The sequence below is a fragment of the Malus sylvestris genome, chromosome 12, assembly GCF_916048215.2.
Source record: "Malus sylvestris chromosome 12, drMalSylv7.2, whole genome shotgun sequence".
NCBI lineage: Eukaryota > Viridiplantae > Streptophyta > Magnoliopsida > Rosales > Rosaceae > Malus > Malus sylvestris.
In genome coordinates, this window is record NC_062271.1 from 22,735,101 (window position 1) to 22,756,876 (window position 21,776).

The 21,776-nt window shown below is 38.8% G+C and overlaps 5 protein-coding genes across 6 annotated transcripts; 4 read left to right on the forward strand and 1 right to left on the reverse strand.

Annotated features, from left to right (window-relative positions):
- Positions 1-860: 860 nt before the first annotated feature.
- Positions 861-4,489, reverse strand: LOC126593550 (uncharacterized). Its single transcript, XM_050259646.1, has 7 exons — positions 4,321-4,489; positions 4,009-4,215; positions 3,545-3,611; positions 2,590-2,921; positions 2,290-2,431; positions 2,000-2,125; positions 861-1,639 (listed from the first exon to the last, which is right to left on the reverse strand). The coding sequence occupies exons 1-7, from the start codon at positions 4,343-4,345 to the stop codon at positions 1,255-1,257; spliced, it is 1,284 nt and encodes a 427-aa protein (XP_050115603.1). The 5' UTR covers positions 4,346-4,489; the 3' UTR covers positions 861-1,254.
- A 935-nt stretch (positions 4,490-5,424) lies between these two features.
- Positions 5,425-6,886, forward strand: LOC126593053 (60S ribosomal protein L35a-1-like). The gene is made up of 5 exons (XM_050258919.1): positions 5,425-5,578; positions 5,693-5,728; positions 5,836-6,064; positions 6,168-6,210; positions 6,696-6,886. The coding sequence occupies exons 1-4, from the start codon at positions 5,547-5,549 to the stop codon at positions 6,207-6,209; spliced, it is 339 nt and encodes a 112-aa protein (XP_050114876.1). The 5' UTR covers positions 5,425-5,546; the 3' UTR covers position 6,210; positions 6,696-6,886.
- Positions 6,887-8,123: 1,237 nt separating this feature from the next.
- LOC126593051 (neutral ceramidase 2-like) lies at positions 8,124-12,371 on the forward strand. 2 transcript variants are annotated; one of them, XM_050258916.1, is made up of 10 exons: positions 8,124-8,371; positions 8,544-8,972; positions 9,389-9,597; positions 9,679-10,032; positions 10,110-10,374; positions 10,461-10,725; positions 10,826-10,951; positions 11,137-11,200; positions 11,292-11,461; positions 11,605-12,371. In XM_050258916.1, the coding sequence occupies exons 2-10, from the start codon at positions 8,659-8,661 to the stop codon at positions 12,154-12,156; spliced, it is 2,319 nt and encodes a 772-aa protein (XP_050114873.1). In that variant the 5' UTR covers positions 8,124-8,371; positions 8,544-8,658; the 3' UTR covers positions 12,157-12,371. The 2 variants fall into 2 exon arrangements, with proteins under 2 accessions (XP_050114873.1, XP_050114874.1); XM_050258917.1 differs by having other exon boundaries at positions 8,636-8,972.
- Positions 12,372-12,497: 126 nt separating this feature from the next.
- On the forward strand, positions 12,498-15,060 carry LOC126593052 (probable sugar phosphate/phosphate translocator At3g11320). Its single transcript, XM_050258918.1, has 4 exons — positions 12,498-13,297; positions 13,793-13,896; positions 13,994-14,222; positions 14,489-15,060. The coding sequence occupies exons 1-4, from the start codon at positions 12,851-12,853 to the stop codon at positions 14,645-14,647; spliced, it is 939 nt and encodes a 312-aa protein (XP_050114875.1). The 5' UTR covers positions 12,498-12,850; the 3' UTR covers positions 14,648-15,060.
- Positions 15,061-16,484: 1,424 nt separating this feature from the next.
- On the forward strand, positions 16,485-20,210 carry LOC126593947 (E3 ubiquitin-protein ligase HAKAI homolog). Its single transcript, XM_050260124.1, has 5 exons — positions 16,485-16,649; positions 16,743-16,833; positions 17,499-17,863; positions 18,024-18,082; positions 18,832-20,210. Exons 3-5 carry the CDS (start codon positions 17,609-17,611, stop codon positions 19,937-19,939), a joined length of 1,422 nt encoding a protein of 473 aa, XP_050116081.1. The 5' UTR covers positions 16,485-16,649; positions 16,743-16,833; positions 17,499-17,608; the 3' UTR covers positions 19,940-20,210.
- The last annotated feature ends 1,566 nt before the right edge of the window (positions 20,211-21,776 follow it).

The window sequence follows — 21,776 nt, forward strand, 5'->3', positions numbered from 1 at the left end:
GATATTTCCGATATCATCGATATGTTAGACCTTGATAGGAACTCTATGTGGTACTAGGTCACTCATGTATCTTACCATGCAATATATGAAGTGTAAAATATTGTACTAATTCATTATATATAAATGATATGGTGTGTTTAAACTTCTTTAATTAATTATTACATATTTTCTACACTCACAATGTTTGTCAGTTCGCTATATAATCAATTTAAATCAGTTAAATCCATCATGCAATGCATTTCCTTTTAATTTTTTTGTGATAAACTAATAGATAATTGACTAAATAAACATCCGGCAAAGTTTCAATAAATATTTCCAAGTTTTTCTTACAATTTCCGTGGTTTTTATTCAATTTTTATCGATATCGATAATATCCTGATATTTCCATCAAAATTTCCGTATTTTTGGACTACCGATATTTCCGATATAATCGATATTTTATACCTTGCTCCTGACCCTGAAATGGGGTAGCCTTCCCTCTCTCTAAAAACATTTTTCAACAAAAAAAAAAAAAAAAAAAAGAAAGAATGGAGGTCAGGTTAGAAAAACTCTCCATAAGCATAGCACATCGTAAATATAAAAGGCATTTCTAATCCCCCCTTATCTAGTATTTTGTGATCAAAGATCAGGGCACGTTTGAGATTGCAGCTGTAAAGCGTCTTTCTAACTCGCCTGAGCTATCTTCAGCTGGAATTGTTGCTATTATTGAGTTTGAGAGAATTTTCAGTGTGCCCGGAATATAAGGTGAAACATCATATGTTACGATACAAACGATGAGATATTTATGTCAAAACTAAAAATTAAAATTTTCCAACTTATAACACGTGATGTACTATCCTTGTTCCGAACGCAATGAAAAATTTCTCAAAGTTCGATTGAAGTAATCATTGATTTGAAATTGGCACAAAACGTTTGGCCAACTTGCATCTCCAAAAGCATTCAAGACCTTGACAAAACCTCATGAACATTTTCAACCACAATATTCTATTATAACAAGAAAAACAAACTGAATAATAATATTTATAAGCATACGTTTACAAGCGACAATGGAAAATTTTTTAGTCTTTGACTCTCTACAACGACGCATCGGGCTCGCATCCGTGTGAATCGAATTTGAGACCTCCAACCAAAGTCTACCGAAGTCTACCGACCGCCTCCAGACTCTTGTGCACAGATGCAGCAACATTATTTATTATTCTCACCGAAGGGAGCAAACCACTAGCAAATTTGATATAGGATTGACAATCTTCAACTTTACAACTTCAACCACTCCAAGCAAGGGCACAACCCCCAGCAAAACCTGGAGGGATAGTAGTCCTTTAAGTACACCTCCCTGCTAAACCCGATGATATAGAAACTGAACAACCGAGTACGATGAGCCATGGTGACACGTGTCACTGGCACAACGGAGATTGTGTGCCTCTCACTTACCACCCTTGCAGTGAGAGGTACATGAGCTCTGTCTGCAATGACTTCGGAGGAGAACTGGTTAAGGAAGAAAGAGTCGGCAAAGAAGGCTGGCGTGCACTGGTATGCCTGAGTGTTGCACAACTGGACTCCTTTTGCTCTGTGGAAAACCTCATCTGGAACAGATGCTGCTCCGCTAGTTGCACTTACCTTTCTGGTTGAAAGCGTCTTCCTGCAAGAGAATAAGCATTTTACTTCAATATACTGTTTCATACAGGATGATGTTACATAAGCATAAGAGGTGCAGTAGGAATGTGAGTTGGATACTTTTTCGTACCCACGCGGCCAGCACTTAAAAAAAATTGTGTACGTATGTGTGCACGCGCGGTTCTATTACTCATACAGTTTAATGATCCCCCAATCAGAAACCATTTCAAAAGACATGATAGAGAAATTTGGAAATGATATGAGCAATGATGGTCACAAAAAAAGAAATGTGGTAATCTGGATTTTATTGCATATCATATGAAAACATATCGTGGACTTTGTGCCACAGCCTATGAAAATATATCATCACTAATGAAAATCATACCATTTAACAAGGCCAACATTACGTGTCAAAAGAGAACCATTCCCTTGGCATGTCAAACATTTTATTAAACCACGAGATCCACATGTTGGACAAGGGATCTTTCCTTTACCATTGCAACTCCCACATCTGCATAAAACAATATGCTAGTGAGAGACAGTAAAATTTTAAAATCTGAATAATACATATTGCATAAGAAGGTTAGATTGTATGGTCCTCAGATTATAGCTTGAAACCAGATTAGAGCACCAATTATTTATAACTAGATGAGTAGGCAATAATAAGCATCTCACATTGAGTCGGATCCATCTTTATGAGCAATTAAGCCCCTTCCATAACAAGCAGAACACTTAGCCATCTGATTTTCTTTGTAGAATCCAGGTTCTTGATTTGCATTGCATGTAGGACACGCATTACCACCTCTTCCCCCACAACCTGCAAATATTTTGAACATTTCGTTAGATCACAACAAGAATATATACTATCACCAAAGCTGTGGGAATGACTTTCTGTCCAGAAGACACTCATAAATTACCACACAAGAAATAGATCACAAGTCCAAAGTTCAGAGTCTGTAATTCCTGAAGCCTTACCTGAACATTTTTCAATGGACTCAGAATGAGGAATTATTGCCCGTGATTCATGATGGGGTATAAATAAAACAGGAAACTGAGACTTCAAATCCAATTCCCAGATTCCAAGTTCTGGCCCCTTATCTTTTCCATCAATATTGCCACCAAGGTATGGCTCCGTTTCTCTTAAGGTTTCCCTTTCTTCAATAAAAGTATCCAGTGTTCCCACATAAACGTTGCAATCTTCTACTTTTTCAATTTTCCAGGTCCGTGCAGGACGACTTCCCCAACAGCATCTATGCCCAACATGATCAATGAGCAATTCTCGTATTTCTACTTCATCCAGTATTTGCCTATACGCAAACAATCAGTTTAAAATAATATTCTTGACACTACAATGTTGAACTTGAGAAAAATACCATAACAATTTCCGCAGACTATATGCAAGGGTAAAATGAGAAATACAGATTTTTTATGCATGTATATGGGGGAAAAATAATACATGAAAATTTTCTAAGAGAGCAAGAGGGAAGAGGTTAGGGCAATACTAGGTTTAAGTAAACCTATATAACAAAATGACAAGCAATCCGCATAGAAAAAAAGGTTATCGAATGACAATGTCTGAATCTGGTACGTATTACTTGAAAAGCTCCCCTGATCCTCATATGTTTTTAATTTTCTCTTTTATACAATGACCCTTGAACCCATTTCGTGTTTTTGTATTTACTTTGACACGATCTAACCTAGTACCTATGGCTTTTTTCACCCGCAATGTCACTTGACTATGTTCTGAACCTCAAGAACATAAACAGGCATTTTGGTTTGTAGTTTCAAAACGACAATCAAACCAATATAAACAATAAGTAACCGGGAAATGCTTAAAATGTGTGATCCATTCCACCATGAATTTAGAAACATAATCAGTTCAAACGACAATGTGTGTCTCTTAACAATACATGCATTCCACGAACCATACCTATGGAGTTCACTTGTGGCGCCACCATAACCTCCACCATATCCACCTTGATAAGCAACAGCTTGCTCTGCAAGTTTGTAACCATCACAATCAATGACAAACAGCAAAGATTCAAAGTTCTAAAGTAAGTCCAACAATGTAACCCTCCTTTTCCCAACAAGACAACCAAATCAAAAAGGAAAAAGAAGTCAACCCAACACCGTACGTAATGAACTAATCCATTATTGTTCTAGAGGAGATCAGAAATTTCGAATTAATTGAGAAGCTAAAAATCATAAAATTTAAACATTGTTCTCTACCCTCAATTTCTCAGCAGCCAAACAGAAGATAAAACTCAAAAAGTTTTAATTTTTTCAACGAAGTTCATTTAAAATGTCACAAATGACAGCTACCCAATAATCAAAACGCAAAACCCACATCGAAAACATCGCAATTGGGATATAACAAAACACAAATTTGCATACCAGAAGGATCAGGCTCCTGCGGACTAACCAGACCGGCATGGATAGAAGGCGGGTAGCGATCAGAATCAGCAGCCGCCGACCGTATCTCCTCGACGCTGACATCAGTCCCGGCCAGCGCTGCCGTCGGAATCACCGACCCAGCTCTTCCCACGTACTCGTACGAGCTCCATTTCTCACTCCCCTTCTCTCCCAGTTCGCCGCTTCTCCCTTCAGCAAACGATCACAAAAAACAAAACCCGTTAACAAAGCCGGAAAACATTTTATTTGTTGATGAAATTAGAAAGGTTGGGAATTGGGGGAGTGGGAATGCACCTGGTGAAAGCAGAGGCTCCTCCATTGCTGTGTGGGTGTGAGAGAGTGGAGAGGATGAGAAAAGCTGGAGATCGTTGGGCTAATTATAACGTGGGATTTGCTTCGCCAGTAAGGCAGATGAATCGAGTCAATGCCAATCCAATTTATTTTTGATTGATCGGTTTGTCGTGGACTCGTAGGCGCGAGGAGGAGTTGGTCTTTTTACCACTTAGCGGGAAAGGAAAAGGGGAAATAAGGTCGGAACAAGTGTCTTGTTGTATAAACGGTATTCTACACTAATTTATACAAAGAGGATGATAGATAATTTGAATTTGAAACACAATGAATTGTAAAAAAGACATTAACTGCATAGCAATCCATCACTTATGAAAGTGCTTTAGAACTATAAAAAACGATTTGCTTTAGAACTATAAAAAACGATTTAACTTCTTATGTCAACCATTGTCGGAAATGCCTTCAATTATTTAGACTAAACATACTTTCATTTTTAGCAATAAAAAATAGTTTTTAACTTGTTTGGTAAAATTACTTAAAAGTGTTTTTAATGTATAAGAATACACATGTCAAGTGTTTATTGAGTAATGCTATTCATACCATGTTTTTGGATCACATTTTCATACCACCTTAGGTGACATTTGATGTGGACAGTTACATCATTTGAATTAATCAGATTTTTAAATTTAGTTCATTATTTAATAAACTGATAATTAAGAAAAACTAGTTAGCTAAATAATGATTGTGGTATATGATGAATATTTCTCTTTCATTTCATTGGGTTTTGCAAATTTTTCAAATGATGAGGCTGTCCACATCAGATGTCACCTAAGATAATATAGAAATGTGGTATAAAAACATAGTATGAATATCATTACTCGTGTTTCTTAGGGTTTAGGAAACACTCTCAAATAATTTTGCATAAATCACTTGAATTTTTAGTAATAATTTTGAATTATTTGTAAAAGTAAAGTGTTTTCTTTATCAAGTAAGAAAATTTTCAAACGCTAAATTATGTCAAATTAAAATTTCACAAGTTAGGGTTTGTCTTGGGCCTAAGACCAGTAGGCCCAAAAAATAACAGTACCCAAAGCTTACTAATCACACAGTCCGCGCACACACACCGCTGCCGTATATAAACCCCTCACTGAATCCTCCTCGCCTTTCTCCTAGGGTTTCCGTCTTCCTAACACGCCAGCAGCCACCAGAGACGCACAGAGCTCCGTTCGAAAATGGTGAAGGGACGCCAAGGAGAGCGCATCAGGTCCCCTCCAAAATCCCATCTCTTAAACCAATCCTTCGTCAATTTCTCCAACCACTTAATAATAATCAAATTTCTCATCATTTTTGTCTGATTTTTTAAATAATTTTTTCGCAGACTGTATGTGCGAGGAACTGTTCTGGGATACAAGAGGTACTAAAAATGGAGTTTTTCCTGATCTGGGTTATTGATCTAAGGGCGTGTTTGGCAATGGGTTTTATTGACATGGGTGTTTTTGCATTTGGGTTTTTTTTTTGCAGGTCCAAGTCGAACCAGTACCCGAGCACGTCGCTGATTCAGATCGAGAATGTGAACACCAAGGAAGATGTGGCGTGGTACGCCGGAAAGCGGCTGGCGTACATCTACAAAGCCAAGGTGAAGAAGAACGGTAGCCACTACCGTTGCATTTGGGGAAAGGTCTCCAGGCCTCATGGAAACAGCGGCGTCGTTCGCGCCAAGTTCACGTCCAATCTTCCCCCCAAATCCATGGTAATTGATTTGTTTTGTTAAATCTTTAATTAGCCTGTTTTGCTTAATGTTGGTTCGATTAGGGTTTAATTTGTTGATTACTTTGGTTTGTTTAATTAAACAGGGAGCTAGAGTCAGGGTTTTCATGTACCCCAGCAACATTTGAGGTAATAACGTTTTTCATTTATATGTTAGTTTTAAGTTCATTGTGATTTCAATTATTATTGCACTTATTCTGTTGCTTTATTGCATACCCGAATAGATGAACTCGATTTAACAATCACCCATTAACCAAATAGTTATGAATGGAAGGAATATAGGCCTCTCCTGGTTTACGGGTCGAAAACTTATTTCATCTGATCTCTAATAGAATGGTTGAAATTAAAATGTAGTTCAGATTGTTAATTGCTCTCTCAACAAAGCTATGCAAAAATACTGCACTCTGTTGGGTTTGAACCTCAGCGAGACTGTCGAACCACCAGGATGTCCCGAGATGGACTGATGGATATGTGAATCGAGTTTTAGTATATTTAGAATAAGCAATTTTCCCTGGTACTTGCACATTTGCATAGATGTGTTTTTGTAGTCATAGTTCCCGTTTCTTTCCGTGTATGTGTTTCTTGTCGTCATTGTCGTTTCATCTGTTTTGCAGGTCTGTGGCTAATGTAGATGATGGAATGCATTGGAGGTGGAGCATTTGAAGTTTTGGTTTTACATTTGTCTAGAATCGTGTTTAGACTTTATAAATCTTCTTGTACTCGTGAATGTGAGACGTTTACAAAGATGCTTGCTGCTTGTTTTGAATATGCCTCTTGTTATAAAGTCTTGTATCTTGTTTCTGCATTCCATGGTGAATTATCTGCAAGTTATGCGTATCGCTTTTAGTAAAGAACGAAAAGAATTTTAATGCGCGACTCTTTGGTGTGTCGCAACTGCTGTGGTTAGAGAAACTGTGAGTTTAGATTGAGCTATTCCATTTCATGCTGATGCCGGCATTGTGATATTTGCATTATTCCTAGTATGATGCAAAATCGCTAGGGGAGGGATCGTATAACCGGAATTTGAACATACCTCCACCCCTTGGATTTCTTTTCAACCCTCTCCCTCCCTCCCTCCCTCCCTCCCCTCCCTCTCTCCATTCTGCAACTCGATCTTTCTTTCTCACTCTCCATTTTCTTTCAGACATAGAACCTGCCACCCTGATTTCCTTTCACGTTCATCTGTAACTGTAACCATCTCAGTTGCAAACTTGAATTTTTTGAATTTTTTATTTTCTTTATTTTGGAAGTGTTAATAGCTACTAGCAGTTCTTGTAATGATTATGGGTTCTATCTGAATGTGTTATTTTCTTTACCATGTTAATTGAACTCTTGGAAATTACTACTGAGAATCGTATTGCCAATTCAAGCTTTCTGTTCTTTTTCATGTGTTAGTGTAAGGGTGCAAGCATCTTCCAAAGCCTATTTATATTGGTAACTGTACTTAGACTGAATAACACATTATGAACTAATCAATTGCTGAGTAAAAATGGTTAATTTTGAGACATTTGATATAAAAAGCACTACTTGTTTTGATTAGTTAAAATTATTTTTCGTAAAGAAATCACAATTCAAATGAGAAAGGGAAAGAAAAAACATATTTGATTGGTTTATATTTCCATATCAATATATCTATGCTTATGTCTTTTTAGATTATGCACTGAGAAAAGAATTTATGTTGTAGGAGTCAAAAAAGAAATCCATACAAATCTATATAAATCTATAATAGAAATTCATACAAATCTGTCAAAATTCATATGAAATTGTAGAATGTATTAAAATCCTTTGAAATCTGTCACTTAAAAAAGTCCATTAAAATTCTTTGAAATCCAAATTAACTACACCCCCTCTAATGTTGTAAAGTTGAGGATGTTCCTACAAAGGCAAAGTGCCCCATATCCAATTAATTGTACTGTAACATTTGATATACCGAGCTGTATTTCGGCAAAAATTTCTCCCAATGGTGTGCGGAATGGTAGGTAAGCTCAGTGGCTCAGTGCCCCATATCCTCCCACATCACCTCCTCCACCAATATTCCGCTTTCACATTAATCTGTGAGAAATATCTTGTCTCTGCAATCATGTCCTCTACCAATAAAACAAAACTAGCACAAATCTTTCCAACCATTTCACACTCCCCAAACCCCCACCCACTTTCAGAAACACGACGACGACATACGCGTACACATCGTCAAAATTTGGGCACTCCCCTAGCCGATCCCACTGAGTATCGCCTCCTTGGTGGTTTTTTGCAGTATCTGTCTCTCACTCGTTCGGCTCTTGCCTATGCGGTTAGTCACGTTACTCAGTTCGTGCATCTCCTACGAATACTCATCTTATAACTGCCAAACCACGATTATTAACACTCCAAAAAAATCATGCCATATTGATCTGCCTTCGTTTGTCGGCTCAACTACTTCTGTTTTATGGCTTTGTACTAATCCAAATTTCTTTCTTTTTCAGTGACCCCACATGACAGCAAGAAGCTTAATGCTCATAAAAGCACTCACACACTTTTCTTTCCAAAGTTTAAATCTTTCTTTCCCACTTCGCAGTTCACAGGGACAAACCATATGAGATGTTGTTCATAGTTTTCCTGCTGTTCTCGCTGCACAAAGTCGAAGCAGCGTCTTCGTCTTCTTCTTCTTCCTCGGCTTCGAATTATCTGATCGGCCTCGGAAGCCATGACATAACAGGGCCTGCTGCCGATGTGAACATGATGGGATACGCAAACGCAGAGCAGACTGCTTCTGGGATTCACTTCCGGCTTCGAGCTCGCGCGTTTATTGTGGCGGAACAACATCAGGGGAATCGTGTGGTGTTTGTGAATCTTGATGCATGCATGGGCTCCCAAATTGTGACAATTAAAGTGCTTGAGAGATTGAAAGCAAGGTACACAAACACAACCCTCCTGCTAATGTTTTTTTTCTCATTTGTTTGAGGGTTTGATTTTTCTTACTGGGTTTTACTAAAATTGCTCCCCATAAGCATATTTTAGGGAATCATAAAAATACAATCTATGGAAAATGAGCTTGTTTGTGACTGTTTTCAGAACAGTTAAAAGCACCAAAAATGCTTTTGAGTACATTTAGAATAAAGCTAAATGCTTCAAGGCCATAGAAGCGTTTTTAGGAAACCAAGTTCTCTTTAGAAAGTACTTTCATGAATTTCTTTTGGAAAATTTCGACGTATTTCTAATAAAAGCACTTCTAGCAAAAACGCTTATGAGTAGAAGAATGGGGTTTATGTACAATTTAGTGTGTACGTTACCTCTATTTTATTTATTTATTTCATTTTGTGCATTCAAGGTATGGGGACCTTTACACAGAGAAGAATGTGGCAATTAGCGGGATTCACACTCATGCAGGGCCTGGGGGCTACCTTCAGTATGTTGTGTATATAGTGACATCTCTTGGGTTTGTAAGACAATCATTTGATGTTCTTGTTGATGGCATTGAGAAAACCATTATTCAAGCTCACGAAAATCTCCGTCCCGGTTCAATTTTTGTGAATAAGGGTAAGGAATTTCACTCATAATTTCTGTAGTCTCGTTACCATTTTGTGATGCTATTTTAAATCTTTTCTCATGGTTTTATAGGAGAGCTCTTAGATGCTGGTGTTAACCGCAGTCCAAGCGCATATCTCAACAATCCTGCAGACGAGAGGAGAAAATACAAGTATGATGTTGATAAAGATATGACACTCGTAAAATTTGAAGATGACGAGTGGGGCGCTATAGGTAGCTTTAACTGGTTTGCAACTCATGGAACTTCCATGAGTCGTACAAACTCATTGATAAGCGGAGATAACAAAGGTGCTGCAGCACGATTCATGGAGGACTGGTTTGAACAGAAAGGTGTTAAAAGTTTCGATGGCCTATTTGCCAATAGATCAGATACTGGCAGAATCCCCAGAAGAGTCTCAAGCCTAGTTCCTAACGATGATGCGAATGGTAAGTGAACTTTTTTGTGTCCATGATTTAGTGTAGACTGTTCGGCTTTCTAATAACAAATAGTTTGCATGTAACAGGCAACGAGTTGATGAGACTCGCCGCCTCCTTTCAACCTTATAAAGGACAACCTGTGACAAGGCTTTCAAGTTCTGCAAGACGGGTTAGGAATGCTTTGAGGATGGCGGAAAGGCCTGAATTTGTATCTGCATTCTGTCAATCAAATTGTGGCGATGTAAGCCCAAATGTTCTTGGTGCATTCTGCACAGACACAGGACTTCCGTGTGATTTCTATCACAGTACCTGCAATGGCAGAAATGAATTGTGCTATGGCCGGGGACCAGGGTACATGTTTCTACAATCTCCCTAAGATTCATATAATGGTGAAACATCATACCTATGCAGTTTTGAACAATTTTTTCATTTGGCAGTTCCGATGAATTTGAGAGTACTCGCATAATTGGCGAAAGGCAATTCAGAAAAGCTGCGGAACTGTTTGACAAAGCAACTGAGAAGCTTAAAGGGAAGGTTGAATACCGACATACATACATAGATTTTTCCAGCCTTGAGGTCTCAGTTCCGAAAGTTGGAGGGGCTGAGGTAGTGAAAACGTGCCCTGCTGCCATGGGCTTTGCCTTTGCTGCAGGAACCACTGATGGCCCTGGAGCTTTCGATTTCAAGCAGGGCGATGACCAGGTAAGAATTATCTGGGGCAAGTTTGTGCTTTCTTTACATAAATCTTGATTGGTTAAGCAACTCAACTTTGCAATGATTGTTTTCTTTCATGCTTCTGTAGGGTAATGTATTCTGGAGATTGGTAAGGAACGTGTTGAAAGCACCGGACCAGGAGCAAATCAATTGCCAGTGTCCGAAGCCTATTCTGCTTGACACTGGGGAGATGAAGGAACCATATGATTGGGCGGTATGTATATGTAGCTTTTTTACTGGCTCCATGCCATATTTTTGATGCTGTTAGCGGAATAACTTATGGTGCAAGGCATTACAATTTGAATAATTTCTACGGTGTAAATGTAATATATGAAAATAATTTTGTTGTCCAAAATTTTAAATTGGCACTCATGAAAATATGTCTAACTACATCTGCAGCCCTCAATACTACCGGTTCAAATTTTACGAATTGGACAGCTCGTCATTCTCTCTGTACCTGGAGGTACAATCAAACCTATTGTATCGTGTTTACACCATTCGCACCATTATTGTTCCTCAATGTAGTAAAGTAACCTAGATATCCGTTTCTTCAGAATTTACAACCATGGCTGGAAGGCGCCTCCGCGATGCTGTCAAAGGGGTCCTTATCTCTGGAGGTAGGAAAGAATTTGACAACAATGTCCATATAGTCATTGCAGGGCTAACAAATACATATTCACAGTATGTTACCACCTTTGAGGAGTACGAAGTGCAGAGATACGAGGTTCGATTCACTCATCCCTCAACTTTCGTGGTTTGTTCATTCTGTAATTTATCATGTCTTCCATAATTAGGAACATAATGAACAGAATGGAGTGTTACATTCCCAGAAGAAACACGATTTCTTATTCTTTTTTCACTTTTAAGGGAGCCTCCACGCTTTACGGACCACACACACTTGAAGCGTACATCCAAGAATTCAAGAAACTAGCTGCAGCTCTCATCAATGGCCAAACTGTCGAACCAGGTCCACAGCCACCAGACCTCCTCGACAAGCAAATCAGCTTACTAGCACCAGTTGTCCTGGACGCCACCCCTCTTGGTGTTAATTTTGGGGATGTTAAAACCGACGTACCTCTAGATTCCACCTTCAAGAGAGGCAACACGGTTGCAGTCACCTTCTGGTCTGCTTGCCCAAGGAATGACCTCCTGACAGAAGGCACATTTGCGTTGGTTGAGATTCTGCAGAACGACAAAAAGACATGGGTTCCGGCCTATGATGACGATGATTTTTGCTTGAAGTTTAAGTGGTCACGGCCTGCAAAACTTAGCCCTCAGAGCTATGCTACTATTGAATGGAGGATACCCGAAAATGCAGCTTTCGGTGTCTACAGGATTAGCCATTTTGGTGCCTCAAAGAATTTACTCGGGTCCATTCGCCATTTCACAGGTTCTTCAAGTGCTTTTGTAGTAGCATAGGCAGGTGGACATGCTCCACGAATGCACACTACCAACATTTTAAATTATGTATGAGGGGAGCGGCAGCGCAACTGACGCTCCCCACAAGGCTTACTTGTATTATTGCACTCCGCACAGAGTGCAGCAGTAGACCGAGGCAGGTGAATAGTTCTCCGCTATATCTAACGTCTTAAGTCAAAGGAGAAATTACAGATTAGGAAAGATTAACGAAATAACGATGCTTTGCCCAACACTAATTACCACCAAACGACACAAGTCCAATAAAAAACCAAACCAAAGTTGCCGGCTTAACGTTGTCTTTCCGGAATATCCGAGGCCGGCAATCGACATCTTAATCGCAATCATCAGTTAATTACAACGTAATCAACATCCCTCTCTGCTTCTTTCACTGTCTCCGCTTATTCAAAAGGTGCGCGCATTTAGTCCCACTACAATATTTCAACAATTCAAAGCTGACAATTACGTGAAAAAAAATCTGAAAGGAAACCAACCACATGATTATCACGCGCAACACCAACCGTCCGATGAAAAAAACAGCAAACGGTCTCACCATTTGTGGGCCCCGCCAAACCATAAAACCGGCATCACATGTACCACAACGGATAACTAAAGCTCGCGCCTTACATCCCCTTCACACTCTTCGATTCCATTCGATTTGGTTTGATTAGATTCTATTCGATTCGATTCATATTCGATGACGATGTCGGCGCCGATCGAATGGACGACGGTCTGGATGGTCGCCGCCTGGTACGGCTCCAACATCGGCGTCCTGCTTCTAAACAAGTACCTGCTCACGAACTACGGGTTCGGGTTTCCCATTTTTCTGACGCTCTGCCACATGACGGCGTGTTCGGTGTTCAGCTACGTCGCCGTAGCTGTGATGAAGGTGGCCTTACTGCAGAGCGTGAAGTCAAAGGTTCAGTTCGCCAAGATCGCCGGGCTCAGTGTCGTTTTCTGCTTCTCCGTCGTTTGCGGTAACGTGTCATTGAGGTACATTCCCGTGTCGTTTAATCAGGCCGTCAGCGCCACCACCCCTTTTTTCACCGCCATTTTTGCCTTCTTGATCATCAAGAAGAGGGAGGCTTGGCTTACTTATGCCGCACTCATTCCTGTTGTTGCAGGTGTTATCTTTGCTAGTGGGGTAATCTAATCTTTCTCCTTTTTTTCTTCATCTATGTTCTTTTTTGATAAGACCGTCTAACAAATATGTTATGTTATACTACTGTTAATATGTTATGTGAATATAAATCTTATAATTCAAAAATATAGCATGGTAGACTTTCTGATCGGGTGACATCTAAACTATATGGAATATCGTATCATTGCATAGGATGAGAGTGTATCCTTTTTTTTCCTCATATTGTGTAGTATTATGTTCTATCCATAGCGCATGCTTGAAATTGGTTTTAGAATGGGTAAAAGTGCTTTTAGATCACTGAGAGCACTTGTGATGGCACTAAATAGAAAAAGTTAACAGTGCTTATGGGTTAGGAAAAGCACATGAGAGTTTCAGGAAGAACTTGGATTTTTATAAAAATTTCGACGTGATTCTGATAGATGCGTTTCATACCAACTACAACTAAATTTTGTTTGAAGAGTTATCATCTGTTTCATACCAACTTTCATATGGTTGCAGGGCGAACCAAGCTTCCATCTTTTCGGGTTTGTTATGTGTATTACAGCTACATCTGCAAGGGCATTCAAATCGGTTCTTCAAGAAATTTTGCTTTCCTCTGACGGGTGACTTTTTCTTCGATCCATTTTTGCTGTCTCAGTTGTTTTTGTGGTACACAAGTCAAGGACTAGACTTAACGATTCATACTTTTTTGTTTTCCAGGGAAAAACTGGACTCTATGAACCTGCTGTTGTACATGGCGCCATTAGCCGTGGCGTTCTTACTTCCTGCAACACTGTTGATGGAGAAAAATGTGGTCGGATTCACAATCGAACTTGCTCGAAAAGATATCAAAATTATTTGGTACCTGTTCTTCAATTCTTCAATGGCTTATTTTGTTAACTTGACCAATTTCTTGGTCACCAAGCATACAAGCGCTTTGACCCTTCAGGTAATAATTTTGTTCACACAATGGCATATTTTAGTAATCTCCTTCTGCACAAGACGGGAGAAACTTACACTCAAACAAAATTGTCAAGGGGACGGTATCCTAGACCTATCATGTGACGCCGTTATGCCTTAACTTGCCGACTTAGTATCGCTTTATTGATTTGAGATACTGTCACTTTAACGTCATATTTGCATGTAAGTTCTTTCTTCATTCCGAGAGATAGGGTTTTTAATTTTGACTATATAATTGGTCTTTCTTAAAAACAGGTGCTGGGGAATGCAAAAGGGGCAGTTGCTGTGGTGGTTTCAGTTTTGATATTTAAAAATCCAGTTTCATTCATGGGGATGGCGGGTTACGCACTCACTGTCCTTGGAGTTATTTTGTACAGTGAAGCCAAGAAGAGGTATAGTCGAATCCATCTCTAGGGCAAATGTTTGGGGGCCAAGCCAATGCTCCTTTTTGTGGAGAGATTTTTCAATGTGACGGGAATGCGAGGCGGTACAGCACGTGTCTCTATATAAGTGATAAGATTCTTGTGTTAAAAAAATAATAATGTAAAAAATAACATTTTCTACCACTTATATAACAACACGTAGTGTACCACTCGTGTTACGGCCATAAGAAAAAATTTCTCCTTTTTGTGCCCACTTTCATCTTTTTTTTTGGTCCACGCCCAATGCGCTTGCGGTGATTCGAACTTAAAAATATAGACTCTTTTTCGATATTTGAAAGAGAAGTACCATTAGTTCAATATATAGTGTACACTTTTGTCGGTATTGTTTGCAAATTGTAAAATAAACTCTTTCCGAGAAATAAAAAATAGCTCGATTGCAGTTAATCAGTAGCAATATGCAGGTGGTATGAAAAACTATTTATTTTCACTGATTTTGGGGCAGTGTTTGCTTAAATACGTTTCGAAATTAACATTACAATGATTAACTGATCATACGACCAGTGGAAACAAAAGATGTATGTGTGAATATCTATTTTTCTATTTAAAATGGTAAGAATAAGGAATGTTCACCATAAATGGTGAAACCAGAAATTTTGAAGGGCGAAATATAAAAGGGTAAAAGTTTCTGACTTCTTTTTGTCGCACTCCATAAAAACACATTCGGTTGCAAAAACTCGTTAAACACTTTCACAACCTCGCCTGTTTCTCCGCATTTGGAATACAATTCAATCAACGCATACCCACGAACACATTCAATGCAACCTAGTCATGCTTCTTCATACATATTATTTTCATATGTGAGTACATTAACCTTGCACACGCCTTCGGAGCAATGGGAGTGGTGAAATTATCAAGCTTTTCATCATTGCTTTTTTACTCAAATATCATGTTATAGAAGAGATACAAGGTATCTTCCCATCGATCTCTACAATAGCTTACGAGCATGGCATTCAAGAGAGAGACACTTAAGTGGGGTGTTTCATTAAACACCTTGCGGGCATGACCGATTGACTCATATAATTTATAAGTATGCATATTGGGCTCTATTCGCTCACTCAACATTGCATTAAAATACATCTTGGGCATCATATAACGGTTGTGGCACATAATGGCCTTAAATAGAGTCTCATAGGACTTGAAACTTCTCTACACAGCCAGTTCCTTTATACTACCAAACAACTTAACAGACTTTTGAATAATTACAGCCTTATCGTAGCGCTCCTTAACGACACCGTTCTATGTGTTTTTTATCACAAACGAAAACAACGTTGTTTTGGCTTGCGTATTAAAAAAATAAAACACAGAAGAAGTAATGAAGCATAAAACACAGAAAGTAACGAAGTAGCGCAGCAGATTCAACAGTAATTCAAAGGACCAAAAGGGTGAAATCCTCACTCTCAATGACGATTTTCAGCAATCGAAGAAACGGCCACCCCTCCTTGTCCTCGTGTAGCTTCACCATGTTCACAGTCAAATTCCTCAAGTAAGTCGTGTGTCGAATTATCTACTGCGATTTGCACCCGCACATTCTTATTTGTATACTACTGCACTCAGCACTCCATCTCAAGATTCAAAGTTCTTTCCCCTATAGTATCACTAGTGAAAAAAGTTATGTCATCACAATTAAGCATAAGCTCCTATACTTCTCGTATTAAGTAAGTTGAACTTGAGACGTTCTTCAATTTTTATTTTATTTTTTTTTTAAGAAAAGGAGACCTCCTTCCACTTAAACCTTGACTTTTTTTTTTTTTTTTCCAAATAGAACCTTAAATTTATTTATTTTAATCTTTCGTTAAAAACCCAAAAGCCCACACCAGCGGATCAGCCCAATAATCAACCCAAGAAACCAAACCAGTAAACCAGTCTCCTTCTTCTTCCAAATCTCAGTCCCTCGTCCCGTAACCCACCCGCCAATCAACACAATTTCAGAGTTTCTTCTTCTTCTTCCGCCGATTTTCCCCAATTCAGTTCAGGTATTGCTTAAATTTCCTTTTTTTTTTTTCTTAATCCCACATAGTTTAATATCTAATTACTAATTCACTTCAATTTCTATCGGATTGTATTAGGGCTTGCGGCGGTAACTGAATACCATACCCTTTTCAGACTTGGGTTGCTCGAGCTTACGACCGCCGACGACGTCGTAACGAAGAATTTCCGGTAAGTCTATTTGCTCCTCCCTATCAGTCCAAAGAAATTTGGAAATTTGAGATTTGAGCTTTGGAATGCAATACCAACTTCTAATTGCATCCGGAATTGGATTCCATGGAACCAAACCAAGATTTCATGCTGCAAATTCCAATTTTTAGGTTCACCTGCTTAGTTTATTTCCTGATTGATACAGAGTTTCAAGAGAACATGTGAAAATTCAACTTGTTGGTATTACTTTTTTTGTAGCACCCACCTGAACCTTGTAGGTTAGCTTATCGCAGTTAGAATTTTTTCAGGTCAACCTTCGTTTTGTTCAATGATGTTCTGCCCGTGTGGTTTCTGTGTTTGGTTCTTACAACTTAGGAATACCTTGTGGCTGACTGCTTACCTCTAGATTCGTCTATTGCTTGTCTAGATTTGTGGATAAGCTATAGCCTTTGCGCCTTCTCGTGTCTGTCTGTTATCAGTCTTCGATAATTTCCTTAATTCCAGTCATAGACGTGAGAAATAAAAACGCTAATATCGAACCAAATTCTGGTCAATCTAGTTTTAATTCTCAACCCCAGATAAATGCATCGGTGCTTATACATCAATTGCCATCCATGTGTAAGTGCATAATACACTCATTTAAATAACCCCATTACGAGGACTTATCATTTTCTATTCATCTACAGGAGAAGATATTCAGTCTCGTAATTGTATACTGAAGTGGAAATTGTAAGCGTGCTATAGTAAGTCGCAAACTTTATACATCGATTGGAAGAGGGTAACAGTATAGTGAAAGATGCTTCAGATCCGGCTTAAGAGTGTTACACCACCAGAGGGTGTTTCAGGGGCAAAACACTTGGGAGAAGAGACTGTGACTGTTGCATGCCCTGACCACCTTGTCCTTGCTGATCTTCCTGTGGCAAAGGGCATTGGTGCAGCAACCACCACTACTCTTGTCAAGACTGTAGGCCGCAGGTCTCGTCGGCAGCTTGGAGAACGTGTCCACTTTTGTGTTAGCTGCGATTTTCCAATTGCTATCTATGGACGCCTGGTACGGACCAACTAAATATGTCTTTCCATATCTTCGAGTTGTTTCCCCTTAAATTTTTCCCTCCTTGTATTGGGTTTCAATACGGTCTTGGTGTTACTTTCATAACTTGAGCCTCATACCTTTAGACGTTGGGGAAATTAACTAGCTTGTGTTCTTGCAGAGCCCTTGTGAGCATGCCTTTTGTCTGGATTGTGCTAGGAGTTACTCAATTTGCTATCTGTAAGATTTCTGAACTTTACATGTGTTCCTTTTCTTTTGCCTAGTGAAGGAGCGGAAGGGTTTTCTTGGGCTTGCATGTGTACTTCTATTATTTAGAGGAGGGCTCATCCAAGGGATTTAAATTGAGGGATAATACACTATAAGGCTAAACTTGTTAAGAATTGGCTTGTTAATGGTTGTGTCCTATTTTGTTTAGGATTCTTTTAGTAAAGCGAAAGGTGCACATATTCTTGTCCTACAAGGATTAGGAAAGAATTAAGTTTTCTTGTACTATTAGATTAGGAATCTTAAAAGCAGAAACGGAATAGGAATGTAAGTAATAGAATAGGAAAATAAATCAGAAAATAGGCATGTAAACTACACCCTGTACCTATAAATAGGGTGCGGCAAGGGGCAGAGAAACAAAAAGAAAATAGAGACAGCCAAGAGAAGTCAGAGGGATTTGTTCTAGGGTTTACAAAAGCACTGTACGCTCTATTAACAATTCAAAGAAGTCGTGTTTTCTCTACTTAGACAAATCACAACTGGACGTAGGCAAAAGTTCTGCCGAAACAGTATAAATCTTGTGTGTTTGTAGTTATTTTCTATTTGCTAAGTTTAGTCTACAGCCATATACATCAAAGAACAAGTTCCATGGGGAGACGAAAATCTAACAAAATTTGCATCAATAAATTATTGATTACCACCATGCATAGGATCTAGTTGATGAATGATTTGAACATCTAACTTTCATGATTTATGTTTCACAGTTGCGATGAACGCATCCAGAAGATTCAGACAATCAAAATGATGGAGGGGATCTTCATTTGTGCAGCACCTCACTGTCTGAAATCTTTTCTGAAGAGGGATGAATTTGAATCTCATATTCACGAGAACCATGCTTACCTTCTTCAGCTAAATGGAGACAAAATGGATGGAAATGAATCAGAATCTCGAAATACCAAACAATGTACAGTATCTGAATCCACTGCTCGTGCTCCATCAAGGCCGGTATTTTCCCCTGGTTCAAATTCTCAGCTCCATGACCGCGAGGACAAAGCTCGGCTTCAACAGTCTAGAGAACAATCACTTCCAAGGCCAGTCATGCAGCCCAACCCAGCCTTTGGGCAAGTTCAGAATAACCCACCAGACCCCAGTCAGCCCCCAGGCTTTGACAGGCCTGCTCCCCACAATCTCTTCCATCAACAAAGCTATGATTCAATGGGTGCTCCAATGCAGGAATCTGGCCAGTTTTCCGATAAGCAGCAAGGAATTTTATCTGAGACTCCCTTTTCTGAATATCCACCCATGCATTCCATTCCGCCCCCCAATTATGAAATTCCTGTTAATTCCAGTCAAATGAGGATGCCCCTTCCATATGGCTTTCCTTTTCCCAGTGATGGATCCCAACAATTTTATGGTGCTCCCTATGAGATGGCACGACAGGATTCAGCCCCAGATGTTGGACCAGAACAGGGGTCGTTACTGGGTTTTGCCCCAGGTTCAGTTGGGAACATGAATTTTCCGGTGAGTTATCCGCAGTCTTGGAATGCAGGACAGGCTGGTGTTCCTTTTGACGCATCAACAGGGGGTCAAGGAAATACAGATGGTTTCTCGAACTCTGCAGAGTCTCAAGGAAAAGCTGCATTTTACCAAGGAGAATATGGACGGAATCCCGGGGGTTTGCCCTTCAATTCTCCGCAAATGACCAACAAAGCAATGGAAGCAGTGCAGGGTGGTAACACTATGGATCCTAGGGACGGCAAAGGTGTTTTAGCAGCACAGCCCATGTCACTTCCTCCGCCGCCTCCACCCCCACATCACATGTCACAACTCAAACGTAAGTTTTATCAAGGCGATACGGGACGAGACGGATAGGGCTAGGTCTGGAAACATGACTACCCCCTGATGGCCGGTGGTGGCCAAGTCTAGAAAAGATTAATTTTTGTAATTTTTCCCTTGTTTTTTCCCTCCCTGGAACTGGTTGCGGTTATATTGGTCCAAGGTTCTCTCTGAGTAATTGTTTTTCCATGCTTCCGGTTAAACTTTTTGTTCCTATTTTTATTAGTTTGCCCCTGTCGAATTTAAAGATGAAGATGGCAATACATGTATAGTTGTTTTGGAGATATGCGGAAATCATTTCTTTTTAGTGCTGCTTTTGATGGTAGTATTTTAAAATGTTTCTCAAAAAGGGGAAAAGACGAATATATCATTTTGAATGGGAGAAAAAAAGGACAATGTTTGGATTGGAAATGGAATATAAATGATCATTTAGCAACTCTCAGTTGCTGATATTATCAGTTTTTACTTTTGTCGTCGATGTTCGATCAACGTCACTGATTTTTCATTTTGATCATCTTAGCCAATCTCGCTCACAAAACAAAAAAGTTGATAATAATAATAAACTGCTATGTACGTAAGAATGTGTTAAAGATAATTAAAAATTCAACTCAAAAACTTAAAATGAATCTAGGAGGGTCTTTTTAAGAATGTCTAGCGAGACATTTAGTCAGGACGAGTCATTTCTAATTTCATTAAATCTAATCTCTACGGGTGACAAACACGAGACTACATTGATTTTTAGTCCAACCAAATTTAGTGAAGATTAGTAATGGCAAACATATGCATCCTAGAAATTTGCACCAAGTGGTATTTTGGGAAACAACAAAATATTGATGGTATTTTTGTATGACAACATGAGAGGAAAGAAAAACGAATTCGATAAACTACCCTCTTACGTTAGTCAAATTCTTGAATTTGTGGTGTGGGATTCCAGATTTAAGGGTATCTCATTACGGATTTTCATTCATTACTCGTAAAAAAATACAGGAGAAAAGACTTGTTATAAATATGTAAAAGTTAGAGATATAACCTTTACTAGTAACAAGAACGAAGCAAGTGTAAAATATCACACTGAAGTTATAGCACAAGAGGATGACAAATAAAAGGGGGAGGAATAAATACTGAAGTTATTGATCTATTTTTCTTTGTGTGTATTTTGATTGCAGTCGAGTGCTCTATTTATAGAGCAACTCGCATTATTACATTTTGAAATTTACATTACATGACTTTGAAAATACGATCCTGTTATTTCTAAAGTTTACATCACATTTGTGGGCATTGGAAATCTGTGTGGGCATTCATAACAATGCCAATGTTTTCAACATTATTTATCTTTCTTTTTATTTATACAACTCAAAAATATATATGTCCTAAATTTTTTGGGTTTATATAGGAACAGACTTATTTACCCTATAGGTTTAAACCGTAATCAATCAAGTACCCCTCAGATTATCCAGTCCTCGAAATGTTGGAAGTAATTTGCTCTACTGGCAGATCACAGACAAACGCTTAACAACCACGGCTCGGCTCATTGCCGCAGAGAAAGTGATTCAGCCACTACAATTCCGCCTATAAGCGTAAGTGATTCCAACTACGAATTTCTAAAATATCCGATTTCAACTTCGAATTTCTGTCGAATTGTACACTTTTCGTTTTAAAAAATTTAGTGGAATTCGTTGATTTCGTTTACGGTATGTTTGAAAGGAAGGAAATAAACTTGAAATTTGGATAAAAATCAGAATTTATAAATTGACATGCATCAATTTCTTTGTTTGGATTCTAAACATAAAAATTTAGAATTTTTTGTATGAAAAAAAAAAACTTGGAATTTAGGACCTATAATTTCAAAGTTTAAATTTCATATAAATATGTG